General features: G+C 41.4%; 1 protein-coding gene across 8 annotated transcripts in view; it reads left to right on the top strand.

Moving 5' to 3' along the window:
* Positions 1-23,943, top strand: part of CAMTA1 (calmodulin binding transcription activator 1) — a 2,164,810-nt gene that overhangs the window by 434,305 nt on the left and 1,706,562 nt on the right. For all 8 annotated transcript variants that reach the window (XM_069742031.1, XM_069742030.1, XM_069742026.1 and 5 more), the window contains exon 3: positions 1,639-1,706. In XM_069742031.1, coding sequence (XP_069598132.1) covers positions 1,639-1,706 — 68 coding nt within the window. The remainder of the gene's footprint in view (positions 1-1,638; positions 1,707-23,943) is intronic.

Below are 23,943 nucleotides of genomic sequence, written 5' to 3'. Positions count from 1 at the left end.
AGCAGCTCCTTTCAACAACGTCCTGATCTTGTTATTAGGCCACAATCACACTCTCAGTATTTGGTCAGTATTTTACCTCAGTATTTGTAAGCCAAAACCAGGAGTGGGTGATAAATACAGAAGTCGTGAGTGACATGTTTCTGTTATACTTTTCCTCTGATTGTTCCACTCCTGGTTCTGGCTTACAAATACTGAGGTAAAATACTGACCAAATACTCAATGTGTGACTGTGGCCTTACACACTAATCAACACACCCACTTATTCTATAGTTTTGGCCTCGCTCACACGATCAGTATTTGGTGAGTTTTTTACCTCAGCGTTTGTAAGCCAAAACCAGGAGTGGGTGATAAATACAGAAGTGTATATGTTTCTATTATACTTTTCCTCAGATTGTTCCGCTCCTGGTTTGGCTTACAAATGCTGAGGTAAAATACTGACCAAATACTGAATGTGTGACTGTGGCCTTACACACTAATCAACACACCCACTTATTCTATCCTTTCAGCCTCGCTCACAGTCAGTATTTGGTCAGTGTTTTACCTCAGTATTTGTAAGCCAAAACCAGGAGTGGGTGATAAATACAGAAGTGGTGACGGGTTTCTATTATACTTTTCCTCAGATTGTTCCGCTCCTGGTTTGGCTTACAAATACTGAGGTAAAATACTGACCAAATACTGAATGTGTGACCGTGGCCTTACACACTAATCAACACACCCACTTATTCTATCCTTTCGGCCTCGCTCACAGTCAGTATTTGGTCAGTGTTTTACCTCAGTATGTGTAAGCCAAAACCAGGAGTGGGTGATAAATACAGAAGTGGTGCATATGTTTCTATTATACTTTTCCTCAGATTGTTCCACTCCTGGTTTTGGCTTACAAAATACTGAGGTACATTACTGACCAAATACTGAATGTGTGACCGCTATTACATCTACATCTTCTAATAGTGTATGTGAATAGGAGTTACCCTAAACTTGACACAACCCTACTACTACTACTAATAATAAAATGTAGCTGGAGTTTAGACCAGAGAACATGGCGGTGGCAACGGTGCCAGTGGTGGCTAAAGATATAGTATATTATCCATTTGAAATTCTAGAGAAGAACGTATCACAAAACTATCAGTATATCCAAATCTTCACTATTCCAAAATTCCACTCCTTCAAATAAATGAAGCCACAACTTGTTTTTATCCTGTTATTTATTATGTCTCTGAGCCAATATATTTTCCAAATTATCAACAACTATTTTCATTTTTCAGCTTTTTTTTTTTTTTTTTTTTGGCTCTGTGTTTAAGCAGTTTGCAGGATCATTGGGTATGCACTTGAATGCCACGGCGCACATAAGAAAAACATTAATGCTCACTAGATTGTCAAAATATATATCACTGACAACAACATAGAAATATCTGCCAAATAAGAGGCAGAAGGTCTAACTCAGCATAATCCAACTCAATGAGCCGAGGCAAGAAGAAGCCGGGCCTTGAACTTGCGGGCCTCATGTGTTCTTTTCTACTTGTTTATGAGGGCTGTTTTATATTACCATGTCTGAGGGGTTTTTTTTTTCTGCAAGCAGCAAAATTCTATATATGTGTCATTGTAACTGTATTTTTATCTTTTTTTTTTTTTTTTTTTTAGGAAATCGCAGCTTATTTAATAACATTTGAAAAGCATGAAGAATGGCTGACAACCTCCCCTAAAACAAGGTAGGAACAGTAATTCTCAATCAATCATTGCGTTACTAGTAATATTTATTTTATTGGTCTGGTTATTTATAATATATAAAAACTACCGTATTTGTATATAAACTATTTATTTTTATTTTACTATTTATTTTTCCTATTTATTTTTCAAATGTTTTTTTTTTCATGTTAATGGAAATTCGGTTGAAAATTGTACGGTCAAAATTGAAAAAAAAAAAAAAGTTTTTCTCTATTTGCTAAATATTTCCTTTCTTCTGTATAATTATATAACTTACATAATTGTTTAGAAAGTCTTCATTTTATGCAATAGTGACCACCTAGACAGTGTGAGACCCTTTTAACACGGGTGTTGTGGCTTCTGTTGTATGGTAGACCCGACTGGCGCTGAAGAGCCCTGTTGAGGAGCTGTACATGTTTATATTAATGTACACAATACTAGAGTATATTAGTTTATATGTTTTCCTCTGAGCATTTCTTTACTACTTGTGGACCACCCATAGACTTGAAACGTCCAAGCAGTCAATGTTCTACTTTGCAGTGACATTCTAAAACATCACTACTTAGCAGCTGCACACAGCAAGCTCCCCATAGAGAAGGCAGGAATGGTTTACTACCGGCTCTGCTTTCCGGATTGTGGATACCCAGCGCTAAGCATAAAGCAAGAACTATTCCTCCTTCTGGCCCAAAAGTTATGTGATCGATGGATCTAGGAAGTAGGTGGGAGATGCTGGGTCCTAGAAGGACTGATCAGCTGTCCAATGCAGTCTGGAGGCTGCATTTCCACTGTAACTGGGGCTACTTTACCAGCCCTAGTTATAGAGATAATCAATTAAAAAATATATATATTTAAATATTGAAAATAACTTATAATGTTGAAAAATGTTTGGAATAAATGAAAAATAAATACAGTAAACAAAAATAAATAAAAAGTAGGTAAAAAAGAAATAATTGTACAATCATATTGTTGTTATTAATCCATTAATCCATCCTCCCTCCTAATCAAAATAATTGTAATGGAAAGGGGAACAGATTTAAAAATGTATAGTCATAAAAAAAGTCAAAAAAATGTAAAAAACAAAAACGTATATCCTTTATTGTCCCACCAATGTCACAAACAACAACCTAAAGGACACAAATTAAAAAAAAAAACCCAGAAAAAAAAGCCTTACCAACAAGTCAGATCACAAATGCATTTGCGATCCTACAAATGTCATCTAATATTGGCAAAAAAAAAAAAAATGAGAAAAAATTACAATGATGAAAAATTAAAAAAGGATGCAAAAATTGTTTGAATATCCAGACAAAATTTTCATAAACCGTATGTGTGAAAAATCTTAAAAATATTCCTGGCCAGATACAGGGTTAATTGGCCCGGTCCTGAACTGGTTAACCAAAAACAGACATGCAACTATTAGATTTTTATATTACAATCAAAAATACTGTGAGATTCTTTTCTCAAATTTGCAAAAAAAGATGGAACTCACAGAACATATTACAGTGTTTAGTGCAATAATTCATTTCATAACAATACTCAAGATCAAAACGGTTGAATAAAAGTTGGGTAGTAAAAGACAATATCAATCTTTATCTGTTCTCTCTGCTTCAGAAAAAAAACCCTCTTATTTTCTAAATTTATACTCATTTAGCCTAATTTGAATATGCTGAATCATATTAAGTCTAGACACGTGTGAAAAAAATATTATGCAAATAATATAATTATACAGAAGAGCATTGTAATTATTATTTACAATATCACATTCCAAATCTCTTTGTTTAACTCTGCACTCAGGAAATAACCTTGAAACTATAGTCAAGTCTTAAAAAAAGACCCCAAAAATTAAAAAATAAATAAAATATAAAATATGTTTTTGATGAAACACTTTGTCATTGATTATATAAAAAAAAGGGTTTGGTTTTTTGAGAAACAGCTCGTCACTTGTTCACGACTTACGTCTGATATTGCAGTTCATTCTCACCTAAAAGGGAATTGTCAGCAGGTTTTTGCTATGTAATCAGACAGCAGCAGGAGGTGGGGACAGAGACCCAGATTCCAGTGATGTGTTACTTATTTTACTGGGTGCCGCAGTTGTGATATAATCCCTGCTTTCTCTGCTGCAGATCTAGCAGTTCTCTGAATGCTGAGCTCTGTATAACCCCACCCACACCACTGATTGGCAGCTTTTTTGCATATACTGTATAGTGACAGTGAGCTGCTAATCAGTGCTGGGGGCGGGGTTAGAGCTAGTAATGCAGCGATAATCTCCTGCTGATATAACACTCATTGTATTGAAACAGCAAAACACAGCCTAGAAAGTGATACATCACTGGAATTAGGGTCTCCAGAGATGAGTTATAGCACTAGGCACAACCTCATGTACAGATGGCCTGGTTTGTATGAATAAACATTGAAGCCCCCCCAACATCTCAACTCTTATTTTACTGACAGGCATAAGATACCATTATACACTTTCAGAAATAACATTTTCCTGGAGTCAGTTCATTATAAATTTACAGGATTTCCGTAATCAGGTTTATGATATATTTATATATAGAAAAGGATACAATGACATCCTTTTTTATTTCTCTAATTACAACGAGTTGTATTTGACTTGCGGGATTGATGTAGGAAACACTGATTATTTGAAGAACAATCTATATTTTATATACACGGTACCGAGCAAAAGTTTCAGCCAGTTATAGAAGAAATGCTGCATAGCATGAATGCTTTCATATATACAATCAGGGTTAATAGTTTATTTTTTCTCAATTAACAAAATGCAAAGTGAGTAAGAAAAAAAGAAATCTAAACCACATCCATACTTAGTGACCGCCTTTTGCTTACTAAACAACATCAATTCTTCAAGGTATGCTTACAGATAGTTTTGAAGGATCTTGGCAAGGAAGTTGTCCCAAACATCTTGGAGAACCGACCTCAGATCTTCTGTGGATGTCACTTGTGCAAATCCCTCTGTCTCTTCATGTAATCCCGCACAGATTCCATGATGTTGAGATTGGGGTTTTGTAGTGACAATATCATCACTTTCAGGGCTCCTTGGTCTTCTTTACGTTGAAGATAGTTATTATTGACATTGGCTGTATGTTTGGGGTCGTTGTCCTGCTGCAGGACAATTGAGACAATAAGATGGTATTGCATGATGGATAGTTATCAGCCTTGATTTCTCATCATTGAGGACAGCATTATCCTGCCAAATCTCCAACTCCATTTGCTGATTTGCAGCCTCTAACTTGCCAGTTTCCTCCACCATGCTTCACTGTTGCGTGCAGACACTCTTTATTGTGCAGTACTCCAGCCTTCAGTGACAAACTGCCTTCTGTTACAGCTAAATATTTCACATTTTGACTCATCAGTCCAGAGCACCTGCTGACATTTTTCAGCATCCTGGTTCCTATGTTTTCTTACCTAGTTGACCATGTTTCCATGATGAAGGTATAGTCCTTTCCTGCAATTTTTTCATGAAGTCCACTTCTTGGTAGACTCCTCCGAACAGTTGATGGGTGTAGCTGGGTCACACCAGTTGCCGGCAGTTCTCTGCTGTTTCCTCTGCTGAATATCTTTTGATTTTGAAAGGCAGTTCTCATAAATGTGCCTTTTATCTGTTGCACTAAATTTTCTCGGCCGACTACTTCTTCTATGGTCCTTGCCAATTTCTTAGTGTTCAATTCTTATCCGTCATGCAGTACCATCAAGTAGGCTTCTGATTGGCTCCAAATGTATTTTTCAGCATGACAACAGCCCCAAACATACAGCCAATGTAAATGAGAACTATCTTTAATTTCAAGAAGAACAAACAAGGGTCCTGGAAGTGATGATACAGCCCCATGGAGCCTTGATCTCACCATCATTTGTGTGGGATTATATGAAGAGACAGAAGGATTTGCACGAGGGACATCAACAAAAGATCTGTGGATGGTTCTCCAAGATGTTTGTAATGGCCTCCCTGACAAGCTTCTTCAAAAACTGTCTGTAAATATACTAAAAATGTACAGTACAGACCAAAAGTTTGGACACACCTTCTCATTTAAAGATTTTTCTGTATTTTCATGACTATGAAAATTGTACATTCACACTGAAGGCATCAAAACTATGAATTAACACATGTGGAATTATATACTTAACAAAAAAGTGTGAAGCAACTGAAAATATGTCTTATATTCTAAGTTCTTCAAAGTAGCCACCTTTTGCTTTGATGACTGCTTTGCACACTCTTGGCATTCTCTTGATGAGCTTCAAGAGGTAGTCACTGGGAATGGTCTTCCAACAATCTTGAGGGAGTTCCCAGAGATGCTTAGCACTTGTTGGCCCTTCACTCTGCGGTCCAGCTCACCCAAAACCATGTGGATTGGGTTCAGGTCTGGTGACTGTGGAGGCCAGGTCATCTGGCGTAGCACCCCATCACTCTCCTTCTTGGTAAAATAGCCTTTACACAGCCTGGAGGTGTATTTGGGGTCATTGTCCTGTTGAAAAATAAATGATGGTCCAACTAAACGCAAACTGGATGGAATAGCATGCCGCTGCAAGATGCTGTGGTAGCCATGCTGGTTCAGTATGCCTTCAATTTTAAATAAATCCCCAACAGTGTCACCAGCAAAGCACCCCCACACCATCACACCTCCTCCTCCATGCTTCATGGTGGGAACCAGGCATGTAGAGTCCGTCCGTTCACCTTTTCTGCATCACACAAAGACACGGTGGTTGGAACCAAAGATCTCGAATTTGGACTTATCAGACCAAAGCACAGATTTCCACTGGTCTAATGTCCATTCCTTGTGTTCTTTAGCCCAAACAAGGCTCTTCTGCTTGTTGCCTGTCCTTAGCAGTGGTTTCCTAGCAGCTATTTTACCATGAAGACCTGCTGCACAAAGTCTCCTCTTAACAGTTGTTGTAGAGATGTGTCTGCTGCTAGAACTCTGTGTGGCATTGACCTGGTCTCTAATCTGAGCTGCTGTTAACCTGCAATTTCTGAGGCTGGTGACTCGGATAAACTTATCCTCAGAAGCAGAGGTGACTCTTGGTCTTCCTTTCCTGGGGCGGTCCTCATGTGAGCCAGTTTCTTTGCAGAGCTAGATGGATTTTGCAACTGCACTTGGCGACACTTTCAAAGTTTTCCCAATTTTTCGGACTGACTGACCTTCATTTCTTAAAGTAATGATGGCCACTTGCTTTTCTTTACTTAGCTGCTTTTTTCTTGCCATAATACAAATTCTAACAGTCTATTCAGTAGGACTATCAGCTGTGTATCCACCAGACTTCTGCTCAACAGTTGTGTCACAACCCCATAAATGGTCACAACCCCATTTATAAGGCAAGAAATCCCACTTATTAAACTTGACAGGGCACACCTGTGAAGTGAAAACCATTCCCGGTGACTACCTCTTGAAGCTCATCAAGAGAATACCAAGAGTGTGCAAAGCAGTCATCAAAGCAAAAGGTGGCTACTTTGAAGAACCTAGAATATAAGACATAATTTCAGTTGTTTCACACTTTTTTGTTAAGTATATAATTCTACATGTGTTAATTCATAGTTTTGATGCCTTCAGTGTGAATGTACAATTTTCATAGTCCTGAAAATACAGAAAAATCTTTAAATGAGAAAGTGTGTCCAAACTTTTGGTCTGTACTGTATGCTTCAATGATGTTTTGAAGGCAAACAGAGATCACATCAAATATTGATTTGATTTAGATTACTCATTTGTTCATTCAATTTGCATTTTGAAAAATGATAAAAATATGAGATTAGCACTTCTACTTTTTAAAGTATTCTTACTTTGCAATATTTTTTCTACTCCTGTGTAAAGCATTTGTACAATACTTTGTTTATTTTTTATTATTTAATGTTTATTATTTTGTTTTACTATTATGATTTGACTATTTTCGAATTTTTTATTTTTTTCTCATCCTTTTCTTATGTTTCAAACCAAGCATGAGCACATGTAATGTTATTATTTCTTAATGCCCCACACTAATATATATCTATACTATTTCATAAATATACAGTGGCATGTGAAAGTTTGGCCACCTCTGGTCAAAATTGCTGTTACTGTGAGCAGTTAAGCAAGTTGAAGAGGAAATGATCTCTAAAAGTTAAAGATGACATTTTCCCTTTGTATTTTAGGCAAAATAAAGAAAAAATTATATATGTAAATTTTGAAGGGTGCCCAAACTTTTGCACTGGCCCATTTTCCTTTATGTAATTTTTAAAATGAAAACAATTACAATATGTATATATCCTTTTTTTTGCCTAAAATATAAAAGAAATGTTTCATCTTTAACTTTAGACCTTTTAGAGATAATTTCCTTTTCAACTTAACTGTTGTCAATAACAGTATTTTAACCAGGGGTGCTCAAACTTTTACATACCACAGTACATACATGTATATAGTGGGTAAAATAAATATTTGATACACTGCCGATTTTGCCAAAGAATGGAGAGGTCTGTAATTGTTACCGTAGGTACACTTCAGCTGTGAGAGACAGAACCTAAAAATAAGAAACACAATTAATTTGCATTTTATTGCATGAAATAAGTATTTGATACAATAGAAAAACAAAATTTCATATTTGGTTCAGAAACCTTTGAGGTCAGACGTTTACTGTATTTCTTGATCAAGTTTGCACACATTGCTGCAGGGATTTTGGCTCCCTCCAAAGGTTTTCTATTAAGTTCAGGTCTATAGACTGGCTAGGCCACTCTAGGACTTGAAATTCTTGTTACGGAGCCACAACCCATCTTCAACGAACTTACTGAAGGAAGGAGGTTGTTGGACTAAATCTCATGATACATGGCCCCGTCCATTCTCCCTTCATTCCCTTTAGCAGAAAAGCACCCCCAAAGTATGACATTTCCCCCACCATGCTTCATGATTGGGACGGTGTTCTTGGAGTTGTACTCATCCTTCTTCCAAACAGGGCAAGTGGAGTTGATACTAAAAAGTTCTATTTTGGTCTCATCTGACCTAATGACCTTCTCCCATGCCTCCTCTGGATCATCCAGAAGGTCATTGGCAAACTTTAAATGGGCCTGGACATGTGCTAGCATTAGCAGGAGGGCCTTGCGTTCCCTTCAGGGTTTTAATCCGTAACGCTGTAGTGTGTTACTAATAGTAATGTTTGAGACTGTGGTCCCAAATATCTTCGGGTCATTGACCAGGTCCTCCTGTTTCGTTCTGGGCTGATTCCTGATCTTTTTCAACATCATCCTTACCCTTGCCGAGATCTTGCATGGAGCCCCAGACCGAGTACGATTAACAGTCATCTTGTGTTTCTTCCATTTTCTAATAATTGTGCCAACAGTTGTTGCCTTCTTGCCAAGCTGCTTGCCTACTCTCCTCCTCCCCATCCCAGCCCTGTACAGGTCTACAATTTTGTCTCTGATGTCCTTAGACAGCTCTTTGTTCTTGGCCATGGTGGAGAGGTTGGAGTGTGATTGAGTGTAGACAGGTGTCTTTTATACAGGTAATGAGTTCAACAGGTGCAATTAATACAGGTAATGAGTGCAGAGTACGAGGCTTCCTAAAGAAAAACTAACAGGTCTGTGAGAGTCAGAATTCTTGCTGGTTGATAGGTGATCAAATACTTATTTCATGCAATAAAATGCAATTTAGTTATGTAAAAATCATACAATGTGATTTTCTGATTTTTATTTTTAGATTGTGTCTCTCACAGTTGAAGTGTACCTACGATAAAAATTACAGACCTCTCCATTGTTTGTGGGTGGGAAAACTTGAAAAATCGGCAGTGTATCAAATACTTCTGCACTGTATAAGTATGAATATGTATTAGTGTGGGGCATTAAAAATAATAACATTACATAAGTACACACATCATGTATAATATATATATATATATATATTTATTTTTTTTTTATCTACATGCATTGTTTGTTTTTTTACTTTGGCTTTACATTCTTCATGACAAGCAACTTGATGAAATGCAAGGTTTCATTTCTTTTTTTTACCATTATTTTGTGTGAATTCCATTGCATTATTTTTTTTTATACTTCCTTAAATTATCTTACCTTGAGTTTTTTTAATCTCAATTTATTGTTTATTTTTTTAATTATAATTTTTTTTTTAATTAAAAAGCAGTACTTATTTTCTCAACACACTACACATTCTACATTCTTTTAACTTTATGTCCCATCTTCCCCCAAATTTGTTTAAATTTTATTTATTCTTTTTTTGTTCTATTTTTATTAAATTCAATATTTTACATTTGTTAAGATCCATTGCATTTTGCATTTTTCACTTCGTAATATTACATGCTTTGAGTCTACCTTGATTGCCCCAAGTTTACTTATTCCACTTCAGTTTTATATCCAGTTGCTAAAATAAGTATAATCTACCTTTTGGATAACTTTTAATAACTTGTCTTGGAGATTTATGGAATAATGTAAGTTTCCAACTGAGTGACAAATGGGAACAGTGGTCGAGTGTTTTGTTTCTGTGTTATCATGGGAGAAGCAGGTCAGCTCTCACAGCCCCGAATAAATCAGTCAGTTTCACCAAGGACCACAATGTGCTTTTTCCTATGGCATTCCTCATAATGCAAACCAGAAACCAACATCTCTATTAATTTATTTTACAGATAAAAATTGTCACCATGGTTGCAGCAAAATTCATTTTTTTCCCATCCATTAGCGTAGACTATATCTGTCAGACATTTATCGTTATACCATACACATGCAACTAATTCTTCTTTAGGTGCTGATATAAGGTTATGTATATGAGGCTTAAAGGAGTATACCCATAGCCGTGCTTGTTTCTATCCCTCCCATGGAATTTAATAGAGAGGGCAGCACACATCAGTGACCATCTCCCCGTTTCTTTTTTTTTTCATCTGGATGCGATAACTGGCCCATCACCAGGAGGGATGGGGGATGGAAGAGCTTGTTCTTGACAACACGTGTGAGCTGCCAGTTGCATCTATTGGACACTATCAGTAGGGGCGGATTGAGCTTAGTTGCAGAAGGTGGGTGAGAGGGGCCTGTCATGGCCAGAGCTATTTTCAACTGAAGGTATGTCCTCAGATGCACCTCCTGCTGAAAACCATAGTGGAGTAGAGCGCCACTGGCTCTCTACCCCGCAGTTACTCTACAGTAGCAGGGCTACCACAAGCCCGCAGCTGCAGAGTACTCTGACTTAGCCAAGAGAAGATGGAAGAGGACTGAGCTGCTCAGCATCGAAGCAGTGATAGGCAAGACATGAGGTTGTTTTTTTAATAGTAGGAGAGCCCTGTGGGGGAACAATGGGGGCCATGTAGGTTGGATGGTGCAATACTACTATATGAAGCCAGAATTGGAGAACATCATTATCTCATGGGGCCTAGAATTGGAAGACTTCATTATCTCATAGGGCCTAGAATTGGAAGACTTCATTATCTCATAGGGCCTAGAATTGGAAGACTTCATTATCTCATAGGGCCCATAGCTGGAAGATATCACTATCTCATGGGGCCTAGAATTTTAAGACATCATTATCTCATGGGGCCTAAAGCTGGAAGACATCACTATCTCATGGGGTCTAGAATTGGAAGACATCATTATCTCATGGGACCCAGAGCTGGAAGACATCATTATCTCATAGGGCCTAGAATTGGAAGACATCATTATCTCATGGGGTCTAGAATTGGAAGACATAATTTTCTTATGGGGTCTAGAATTGGAGGACATTATTAATTTATGAGGCCAGATTTAGAAGACATTATTACTACATGGGGGTCAGAATTGGAGAACATAATTAACTTATGGGGGGGACAGAACTGGAGGACATTATTATCTCATAGGGGACAGAACAGGATGACATTATTATCTTGGGGAGGCAAGAATTGTAGGATATTATTATTTATGAGGGCCAGAATTTGAGGAAATTATTACTAAATGGGGGTCAGAATTGGAGGTCATTATTATTAAATGGGGGCCAGAATCGGAGGTTATTATTACTAAATGAATGGGGGCCAGAATCAGAGGCCATTATTACACTCCTATGTCAGAATTAAGAATTTGTGTTTACATACTGAAATACAGACTCCATCCACCCTACTAGGGCCAAGCAACTGAGCAACATTCTAGCGGAGGGGATCTCAGGTCCACATTTTGCCCTGGAGTTCACAGGAATCTAGTTATGCCAGTCATATAATATATCTTGTTGATATGCCACAACTGTCTGAGATGAAAATACCCATTTGATAAGGAATTATTGTGCTAGATTTTTGGTACATGAGCTGCTTTGCATAAGTCTAGTTCTAGAGTCCTAACAGCCCGACTGCGGAACTGATTTCCAAAGAAAACAAATAACTAAGTCAATGAATGAATAAGAAGACAATAAATAAATATAATAAAGAAAATAAATTAATAATTATTAATAATCAATTCTTTACATCTCGGTGAGGTGTTTGTTTCATCACATGTATCTGTGCCAGTGGTGTTTCAGCTATAGTGATTTCTTAGCTATAATGATCCCTCAGCCATATATTCTGAAATGTAAATAGCATATAACGCAAAATAATCCAATTTAATAACTTATATAACAGTGCAATATATTAAAATATGCTGTAATATTGGACCCACCATAGAAAATTATTGAAAGGGTCAGTCTCCATCCATACAGGACAAGTACACGTCCATTGTAGCCTATATCTTTATACGCAAGACATAGAGAATCATCTGCAAAATGTAATTGGTTTTCTTTTAATTATCCCGTAAGAAATGGATCCTCCTAGTGTGTAGCTTGTGAACAATTCTGATTTTTGTTGAGACAGCCAGTCAACCAGAATGAGTGTCCCTGACTTTTTGAGGAGTTCTGGATTGGTCATGTGGGCAGAGCTTCAATGTCCTGCATTTTGCAGCGGTGATGAGTATGCTAGTGACTTGCTCAAAAAACACCTCTAAATTGGGTTGTTAGGGCTCATTTGGAGGATCCTCTAAATTAAACTCTAAGTACATGAATTTTTAAATCTTACTCTGCTACATCTTTACTGGAGCTCTGCTACATATATAATATACGTATGCTCACAGAAGCGCATGCACGCACGCACGCTAAAAGACTCTGAAGCCACAGCTGCAGAGTATCTGGCAGACAGACATTAATCAATGACTACTATATTTTTATAATCTGTTTTTTTATTTTCTGAGTGTGATTAAGAGTTGGATTTCTTTGGAGCCATTTTCAGGATGCACTGAGATTATTTTGTTGGTTCTAACAGATCTTTAAGGCATCAATGGCCGCACTTCTTTATCAAAAACGTAAGATCAGTCAAGATTTTCTCAACTTGAAAAAGGTTCATTCTATAGATGTGACATAAAAAAGATCAGCACCTTCAGATCAAGGAACACGGCTCATATTTGAACTTTTAAGAGAAACTGAACTGAGCTTTTAACATGACGGGATGTGGAGAAGAAGAACTTCATTCATTTGTTTCAAGATTTCAAAAAAAAAAATCATTCTAACCTCCATTTTTCCCCAAAGGCCAAAGATTTACATTATTTAGCAAAAACTAATAGTGAATTGTAAATGTGCTGGCCGGAGTACATATATTATATATTGCCATTGTTCTGTATGACTTACCAATGAGAACGGTCACGAAAATAAGATAGATGTGGTCTGATCATTGCCATTGCTCTAATACAAAGGTACGTGGACCTAGCTGTGGCCCATGGACGTCGTCCCAATGCTTCGGACAAATTGCGATGAAAACATTCAGGCTGTGTGCCCACGTTCAGGAAAGTGTGCAGAATTTTCCTGAGCAAATCCGGACTACTTTCGCAGGAAATCCGCAACGCGTATTTTTCGCATTTTTTCTGCGGATTTTTCGCGTTTTTTTCCAGAGCTTCCCAATGCAATAATATAGTGGCAAATCCGTGAAAAATCCGTAAAATTAATGAACATGCTGCATTTTTTTCCGCGATACGTTTTTATGGCGGAAAAAAATGCAAAATGTGCACAAAAATTGCGGAAGGCATTAAAAATGATGGGATGCTTAATGTAAGCCTTTTTAAAGCGTTTTTGCAGTGGAAAACCACTGAAAAAAATGCGAAAAATCCAGAACGTGTGCACATAGCCTCAGACTTTAAAATATAATAAGGTGTAACATGCAATAATTTATCATTATAACCAATCACTGTGGAGAACAGGCATCTAGCACTGTGATAGTACATGTTCAGTGAGAATACTAGAAGTCACATTAATGTCATAGGTGCCATTAGAAAGGGATAAAGAACAGATAGATAGATAGATAGATAGATAGATAGATAGATAGATAGATAGATAGATAGATAGAAAGGATATCACATCCGAAACATCGCCACGCCATTGGGCAACAAGGTCCTTTTTTTTTAATTTCTTTGTGCTGTTTTTCTTTTTTTACCTTATTATAAGGAACCATTGGACTGTTGGTTGGAAAAGCTTTGCACACTATTGAGGTATTTGATGGTGCTGTTCCAATTTTTTCATTCTAGATAGATAATAGATAAATAGATAGATAGATAGATAGATAATAGATAGATAATAGATAGATAATAGATATGAGATAATAGATAAATAATCGATAGATAGATAATAGATAGATAGATTATAGATAAATATAGATATTAGATAGATAGGTATGGGATAGACAGATAATACATAGATAATAGATAGATGACAGATAGATAATAGAGAGATTATAGATAGATAGATAGATAGATAATGGATAGATATGGTAAATAGATAGATAATAGATAGATAATGGATAGATAGATAATATCAATAGATAAGAGATAGATAGATATGTAGCGCCCCATAGTCCTGGTCGTTGCAGTAATGTCGTTCTTCCACCAGGGGGAGCAATGTTACGTCTGATGGCACCAAAGGAGTTCACCCTGCCAGGTATCACAGCCACACACACACTTCACACACCGGCCACCAGGGGGAGCAAAAGGTTCTATCTATTAGGCCACTCCTCACACTTGGGTAAAACTGGGGGTTTGGTTAGGAAGTGAGACAGACAGAAGCAGTTCTGACTGGAGGGAGAAGGAGATTGTCAGGAGGAGAGGAGCAGACTGGGCTTAGCCCAGGAAGGGAAAGAAGGACACGGAGCTGCGCCTGCAACCCATGCGGCAGCCTCCTAAGAAAGGACAAGAAAGGACGTGTGCCGTAGTGAGTGAGCACAGAAGTCCACTCTCACTGAGTACAGATCCGGCAGCCGGAACACCAAGGGAGTAATAGACTCTACGCTTTACTTCAGAGACCGGCAGGACAGTCGATTCCAAGTTGGCTGCCCGACCTAAGAACCTAAGCATACGGGTTTGTCCTATCCATCTGGGGGACAGAGAGAAGAGTAAAAAGAGTGAGGACCCTATGGGAGCTAATCCACGTAGGGACGTAGGGACCTACTACGTTATTGTGTGCAAGGGGAAGGCTACTGATTTCCACCTGGATAGGGGGACTCTGGAATTGCCATCAGACCGGCCGGACTCTGCCTACCCTGTCATCCGGCACCCTGGACTGTGGATGCTGAAGCCTTCAGTAAAGGTATAGAGACTGCACCCATTGTGTCCTCGTTATTTACCGCACCTTGCACCATCCACCATCACCATATACACTTCTGGGAAACCCTGGGGATATACTTCACCTGTGGGAAGGTATACAATCTAGCTGCCATTCTATCACCCCAGTGGACCCCTAAGCAGCGTCGGTCACCCTGACCGAATACCACAGGTGGCGTCACGACACTACTGTTATCTACAAACTTTACCCCTTTTATTGGGCGCCCCTCATAGGGCCACGGTCCGGGTCGGGCCACCGTGACATCCCAGCTGAGGGAACTGAAGGACCCGGTACTGAGTACCCCATTGCCCTTACGTGGGCGTGCTTCAGATAGATAATACATAGAAAGATAATAGATAGATATGGTAAATAGATAGATAATAGATGGATAGATAGATAGTTAATAGATATATACAGTGGGGCAAAAAAGTATTTAGTCAGTCAGCAATAATGCAAGTTCCACCACTTAAAAAGATGAGAGGCGTCTGTAATTTACATCATAGGTAGACCTCAACTATGGGAGACAAGCTGAGAAAAAAAAATCCAGAAAATCACATTGTCTGTTTTTTTAACAATTTATTTGCATATTATGGTGGAAAATAAGTATTTGGTCAGAAATAAAATTTCATCTCAATACTTTGTAATATATCCTTTGTTGGCAATGACAGAGGTCAAACGTTTTCTGTAAGTCTTCACAAGGTTGCCACACACTGTTGTTGGTATGTTGGCCCATTCCTCCATGCAGATCTCCTCTAGAGCAGTGATGTTTTTGGCTTTTCGCTTGGCAACACGGACTTTCAACTCCCTCCAAAGGTTTTCTATAGGGTTGAGATCTGGAGACTGGCTAGGCCACTCCAGGACCTTGAAATGCTTCTTACGAAGCCACTCCTTCGTTGCCCTGGCGGTGTGCTTTGGATCATTGTCATGTTGAAAGACCCAGCCACGTTTCATCTTCAATGCCCTTGCTGATGGAAGGAGGTTTGCACTCAAAATCTCACGATACATGGCCCCATTCATTCTTTCATGTACCCGGATCAGTCGTCCTGGCCCCTTTGCAGAGAACAGCCCCAAAGCATGATGTTTCCACCACCATGCTTTACAGTAGGTATGGTGTTTGATGGATGCAACTCAGTATTCTTTTTCCTCCAAACACGACAAGTTGTGTTTCTACCAAACAGTTCCAGTTTGGTTTCATCAGACCATAGGACATTCTCCCAAAACTCCTCTGGATCATCCAAATGCTCTCTAGCAAACTTTAGACGGGCCCGGACATGTACTGGCTTAAGCAGTGGGACACGTCTGGCACTGCAGGATCTGAGTCCATGGTGGCGTAGTGTGTTACTTATGGTAGGCCTTGTTACATTGGTCCCAGCTCTCTGCAGTTCATTCACTAGGTCCCCCCGCGTGGTTCTGGGATATTTGCTCACCGTTCTTGTGATCATTCTGACCCCACGGGTGGGATTTTGCGTGGAGCCCCAGATCGAGGGAGATTATCAGTGGTCTTGTATATCTTCCATTTTCTAATTATTGCTCCCACTGTTGATTTCTTCACTTCAAGCTGGTTGGCTATTGCAGATTCAGTCTTCCCAGCCTGGTGCAGGGCTACAATTTTGTTTCTGGTGTCCTTTGACAGCTCTTTGGTCTTCACCATAGTGGAGTTTGGAGTCAGACTGTTTGAGGGTGTGCACAGGTGTCTTTTTATACTGATAACAAGTTTAAACAGGTGCCATTACTACAGGTAATGAGTGGAGGAAAGAGGAGACTCTTAAAGAAGAAGTTACAGGTCTGTGAGAGCCAGAAATCTTGATTGTTTGTTTCTGACCAAATACTTATTTTCCACCATAATATGCAAATAAATTGTTAAAAAAACAGACAATGTGACTTTCTGGATTTTTTTTTCTCAGTTTGTCTCCCATAGTTGAGGTCTACCTATGATGTAAATTACAGACGCCTCTCATCTTTTTAAGTGGTGGAACTTGCACTATTGCTGACTGACTAAATACTTTTTTGCCCCACTGTAGATAGATAATAGATAGATAATAAATAGATAAATAGATAGATAGATAATCTATAATATAACGCTGGGAGCGTCACTCTGTCCGAAGCCTCTATAGACTGCGCAGGCGCAAGCGCCGACGCAGTCTGTGCCTCACAGAGTGACGCTCCCGGGAGATCGTGGTGTGCGTTCACACTGAACGCACACCGCGATCTCCAACAGAGAAGCAGGGACTGCCAGGAGGGTGAGTATCGGCTATATTCACCTATCCCCGTTCCACCGCTGAGCGCCGCCATCTTCCCGGTCTTCGGTCTGTGACCTTCAGTTCAGAGGGCGCGGTGACGTGCTTAATGTGCGCCGGCGCCGCCCTCTGACTGAATACAGTCACAGCCAGGAGACCGGGAAGATGGCGGCGCGCAGCGATGGAACGGGACAGACAGGTGAGTATAGGAAGTGCTGGGGGCCTGAGCTGGCGGCGATACCGGCACCTGACCCCCACAGCGTGCCGGTGTCCCCGCCTGCTCAGGCCCCCCAGCACTCGGCGCCGAGCGGGTCAGAGGCAGTATGGGGACGCAGGATGGAGCAGCACATAAGGATGGGGACGCAGGATGGAGCAGCACATAAGGATGGGGACGCAGGATGGGAGCAGCACATAAGGATGGGGACGCAGGATGGAGCAGCACATAAGGATGGGGACGCAGGATGGAGCAGCACATAAGGATGGGGACGCAGGATGGAGCAGCACATAAGGATGGGGACGCAGGATGGAGCAGCACATAAGGATGGGGACGCAGGATGGAGCAGCACATAAGGATGGGGACGCAGGATGGGAGCAGCACATAAGGATGGGGACGCAGGATGGAGCAGCACATAAGGATGGGGACACAGGATGGAGCAGCACATAAGGATGGGGACGCAGGATGGAGCAGCACATAAGGATGGGGACGCAGGATGGAGCAGCACATAAGGATGGGGACGCAGGATGGAGCAGCACATAAGGATGGGGACGCAGGATGGGAGCAGCACATAACAGGATGGGGACGCAGGATGGAGCAGCACATAAGGATGGGGACGCAGCATGGGAGCAGCACATAACAGAATGGGGACGCAGGATGGAGCAGCACATAAGGATGGGGACGCAGGATGGAGCAGCACATAAGGATGGGGACGCAGGATGGGAGCAGTACATAACAGGATGGGGACGCAAGATGGAGCAGCACATGAAAGGATGGGGACACAGGATGGAGCAGCACATAAGGATGGGGACGCAAGATGGGAGCAGCACATAACAGGATGGGGACGCAGGATGGAGCAGCACATGACAGGATGGGGACGCAGGATGGAGCAGCACATGACAGGATGGGGACGCAGGATGGAGCAGCACATGACAGGATGGGGACGCAGGATGGAGCAGCACATGACAGGATGGGGACGCAGGATAGAGCAGCACATAAGGATGGGGACGCAGGATGGGTGTAGCGCATGACAGGATGGGGACGCAGGATGGGAGCAGCGCATGACAGGATGGGGACGCAGGATGGAGCAGCACATAAGGATGGGGACGCAGGATGGAGCAGCACATCAGGATGGGGACGCATGATGGAGCAGCACATAAGGATGGGGACGCAGGATGGGAGCAGCACATAACAGGATGGGGACGCAGGATGGAGCAGCACATTAAAGGATGGGGACGCAGGATGGAGCAGCACATAAGGATGGGGACGCAGGATGGGAGCAGCACATAACAGGATGGGGACGCAGGATGGAGCAGCACATGAAAGGATGGGGACGCAGGATGGAGCAGCACATAAGGATGGGGACGCAGGATGGAGCAGCACATAAGGATGGGGACGCAGGATGGGAGCAGCGCATGACAGGATGGGGACGCAGGATGGAGCAGCACATAAGGATGGGGACGCAGGATGGAGCAGCACATGACAGGATGGGGACGCAGGATGGGAGCAGCGCATCACAGGATGGGAGCAGCGCATGACAGGATGGGGACGCAGGATGGGAGCAGCACATGACAGGATGGGGACGCAGGATGGGAGCAGCGCATCACAGGATGGGGACGCAGGATGGAGCAGCACATGACAGGATGGGGACGCAGGATGGGAGCAGCGCATCACAGGATGGGAGCAGCGCATGACAGGATGGGGACGCAGGATGGGAGCAGCACATGACAGGATGGGGACGCAGGATGGAGCAGCACATAAGGATGGGGACGCAGGATGGAGCAGCACATAAGGATGGGGACGCAGGATGGGAGCAGCACATAACAGGATGGGGACGCAGGATGGAGCAGCACATAAGGATGGGGACGCAGCATGGGAGCAGCACATAACAGAATGGGGACGCAGGATGGAGCAGCACATAAGGATGGGGACGCAGGATGGAGCAGCACATAAGGATGGGGACGCAGGATGGGAGCAGTACATAACAGGATGGGGACGCAAGATGGAGCAGCACATGAAAGGATGGGGACACAGGATGGAGCAGCACATAAGGATGGGGACGCAAGATGGGAGCAGCACATAACAGGATGGGGACGCAGGATGGAGCAGCACATGACAGGATGGGGACGCAGGATGGAGCAGCACATGACAGGATGGGGACGCAGGATGGAGCAGCACATGACAGGATGGGGACGCAGGATGGAGCAGCACATGACAGGATGGGGACGCAGGATAGAGCAGCACATAAGGATGGGGACGCAGGATGGGTGTAGCGCATGACAGGATGGGGACGCAGGATGGGAGCAGCGCATGACAGGATGGGGACGCAGGATGGAGCAGCACATAAGGATGGGGACGCAGGATGGAGCAGCACATCAGGATGGGGACGCATGATGGAGCAGCACATAAGGATGGGGACGCAGGATGGGAGCAGCACATAACAGGATGGGGACGCAGGATGGAGCAGCACATTAAAGGATGGGGACGCAGGATGGAGCAGCACATAAGGATGGGGACGCAGGATGGGAGCAGCACATAACAGGATGGGGACGCAGGATGGAGCAGCACATGAAAGGATGGGGACGCAGGATGGAGCAGCACATAAGGATGGGGACGCAGGATGGAGCAGCACATAAGGATGGGGACGCAGGATGGGAGCAGCGCATGACAGGATGGGGACGCAGGATGGAGCAGCACATAAGGATGGGGACGCAGGATGGAGCAGCACATGACAGGATGGGGACGCAGGATGGGAGCAGCGCATCACAGGATGGGAGCAGCGCATGACAGGATGGGGACGCAGGATGGGAGCAGCACATGACAGGATGGGGACGCAGGATGGGAGCAGCGCATCACAGGATGGGGACGCAGGATGGAGCAGCACATGACAGGATGGGGACGCAGGATGGAGCAGTGCATGACAGGATGGGGACGCAGGATGGAGCAGCACATGACAGGATGGGGACGCAGGATGGAGCAGCGCATGACAGGATGGGGACGCAGGATGGAGCAGCACATACCAGGATGGAGACCATATACCAATATAAATGCTCGCCACCCGGGCGTAGAACGGGTTCAATAGCTAGTAGATATATAATGGGCAGACAGATAATAGATAGATAGATAATAGATAGATAATAGATAATAGTTAATAGATACAGCAGATAATAGATAATAGATAGATAGATAGATAGATAGATAGATAGATAATAGATAGATAGATAATAGATATGTAATAGGTAGATAGATAATAGATAGATAATAAATAGGTAATAGTTAATAGATACAGCAGATAATAGATAGATAGATAGATAGATAGATAGATAATAGATATGTAATAGGTAGATAGATAATAGATAGATAGATAGATAATAAATAAATAGCTGGAATATGGATTGTTACATAGATCGTACACAGATAGATGTATACAATAGATAGATAAGATATATTTCTATACTCACTAACTGATCTGATATTAAAGCCATTTCAAAATAATTGAAATTATAACCAGCAAAAGGAAAATAATGAAAAACACTCGACTCTCCTAATTTCACAGTATCTACCTCCTTCAGACTTTCATTGGAAATGCAAATTCCTCCTAAGGATGAAAGCTCCGGGGCTGGTCAAGGACTCGCTGCAATTAGTTATGAAGTTTGTTTAGACTTTTAACATGAAAATTAATTGGTGTCGTTTAAATGCTGAGTTCATATCAGAAGACTTTTTATATTAAAAAATTAATGACATCAATATGCCAGTGAGCCGGAACCTCCTTGCTTCTGCTCATGGATCGGAGATGGGCTAATTTTGCTTTGGAGATATTAATAAAAAAGGAATTGTCACATTGAGATTTATAAAGTTTTCTTTTAATAACATGATGCAGTGTGCAAGCAGCAGATCAATTGTACATCATTCATCCTAATCAGCTCATAGAGCAGCCGAGCTGTCTGACACACATCACAGGTTATGTCTTTAATAATATTTTTGCCCCTGATAGTTCCAAACTCCCATATTAATTGTGAAGGAATTAGACTGAGCTGTAACTTCTCTGTAAGTAGCGGGAGTGAATAGCTGATGGATACGATGCCATGTGGTATTATCATACCTTGAATGGATTGCTATTCATTTATGTGATGCTTCCCTGCCGACACTTTAGGACTTTCTAATCACGCTGTCTCACTTTTATACATTCATTATTTGTTATTACATAGACAGTACAAATTGTACAATAGAAGAGATTTATCAGAAGTGAGCGCAAAATATTACAAAATTCTGAATGCACCGCATCCTCACCGAGACCTCCGATACTGTACACCAGAACCGCGCCATGGTAATAGATGAGAGCAGACTATTATCTACACCAGGACCGCGCCATAGTAATAGGAGCCAGTAGAGAATTATCTACACCAGAATTGTGCCATGGTAATAGATGCCAGCAGAGTATTATCTACACCAGAATTGCTCCATAGTAATAGGTGCCAGCAGAGTATTATCTACATCAGAATTGCTCCATAGTAATAGGAGCCAGCAGAGTATTATCTACACCAGAATTGCTCCATAGTAATAGGAGCCAGCAGAGTATTATCTACACCAGAATTGCTCCATAGTAATAGGAGCCAGCAGAGTATTATCTACACCAGAATTGCTCCATAGTAATAGGAGCCAGCAGAGTATTATCTACACCAGAATTGCTCCATAGTAATAGGAGCCAGCAGAGTATTATCTACACCAGAATTGCTCCATAGTAATAGGGGCCAGCAGAGTATTATCTACACCAGAATTGTGCCATGGTAATAGATGCCAGCAGAGTATTATCTACACCAGAATTGCTCCATAGTAATAGGTGCCAGCAGAGTATTATCTACATCAGAATTGCTCCATAGTAATAGGAGCCAGCAGAGTATTATCTACACCAGAATTGCTCCATAGTAATAGGTGCCAGCAGAGTATTATCTACATCAGAATTGCTCCATAGTAATAGGAGCCAGCAGAGTATTATCTACACCAGAATTGCTCCATAGTAATAGGGGCCAGCAGAGTATTATCTACACCAGAATTGTGCCATAGAAATAGGAGCCAGCAGAGTATTATCTACACCAGAATTGCTCCATAGTAATAGGGGCCAGCAGAGTATTATCTACACCAGAATTGTGCCATAGAAATAGAAGCCAGCAGAGTATTATCTACACCAGAATTGCTCCATAGTAATAGGTGCCAGCAGAGTATTATCTACATCAGAATTGCTCCATAGTAATAGGAGCCAGCAGAGTATTATCTACACCAGAATTGCTCCATAGTAATAGGAGCCAGCAGAGTATTATCTACACCAGAATTGCTGCATAGTAATAGGAACCAGCGGAGTATTATCTACACCAGAATTGCTCCATAGTAATAGGAGCCAGCAGAGTATTATCTACACCAGAATTGCTCCATAGTAATAGGTGCCAGCAGAGTATTATCTACACCAGAATTGCTCCATAGTAATAGGAGCCAGCAGAGTATTATCTACACCAGAATTGCTCCATAGTAATAGGAGCCAGCAGAGTATTATCTACACCAGAATTGCTCCATAGTAATAGGAGCCAGCAGAGTATTATCTACACCAGAATTGCTCCATAGTAATAGGAGCCAGCAGAGTATTATCTACACCAGAATTGCTCCATAGTAATAGGAGCCAGCAGAGTATTATCTACACCAGAATTGCTCCATAGTAATAGGAGCCAGCAGAGTATTATCTACACCAGAATTGCTCCATAGTAATAGGAGCCAGCAGAGTATTATCTACACCAGAATTGCTCCATAGTAATAGGTGCCAGCAGAGTATTATCTACATCAGAATTGCTCCATAGTAATAGGAGCCAGCAGAGTATTATCTACACCAGAATTGCTCCATAGTAATAGGAGCCAGCAGAGTATTATCTACACCAGAATTGCTCCATAGTAATAGGAGCCAGCAGAGTATTATCTACACCAGAATTGCTCCATAGTAATAGGGGCCAGCAGAGTATTATCTACACCAGAATTGTGCCATGGTAATAGATGCCAGCAGAGTATTATCTACACCAGAATTGCTCCATAGTAATAGGTGCCAGCAGAGTATTATCTACATCAGAATTGCTCCATAGTAATAGGAGCCAGCAGAGTATTATCTACACCAGAATTGCTCCATAGTAATAGGTGCCAGCAGAGTATTATCTACATCAGAATTGCTCCATAGTAATAGGAGCCAGCAGAGTATTATCTACACCAG

This window comes from Ranitomeya imitator, chromosome 10 (assembly GCF_032444005.1).
Source record: "Ranitomeya imitator isolate aRanImi1 chromosome 10, aRanImi1.pri, whole genome shotgun sequence".
NCBI lineage: Eukaryota > Metazoa > Chordata > Amphibia > Anura > Dendrobatidae > Ranitomeya > Ranitomeya imitator.
Note: the sequence above shows the minus strand (reverse complement) of the source record. Positions and strands in the feature narration are given on the sequence as shown.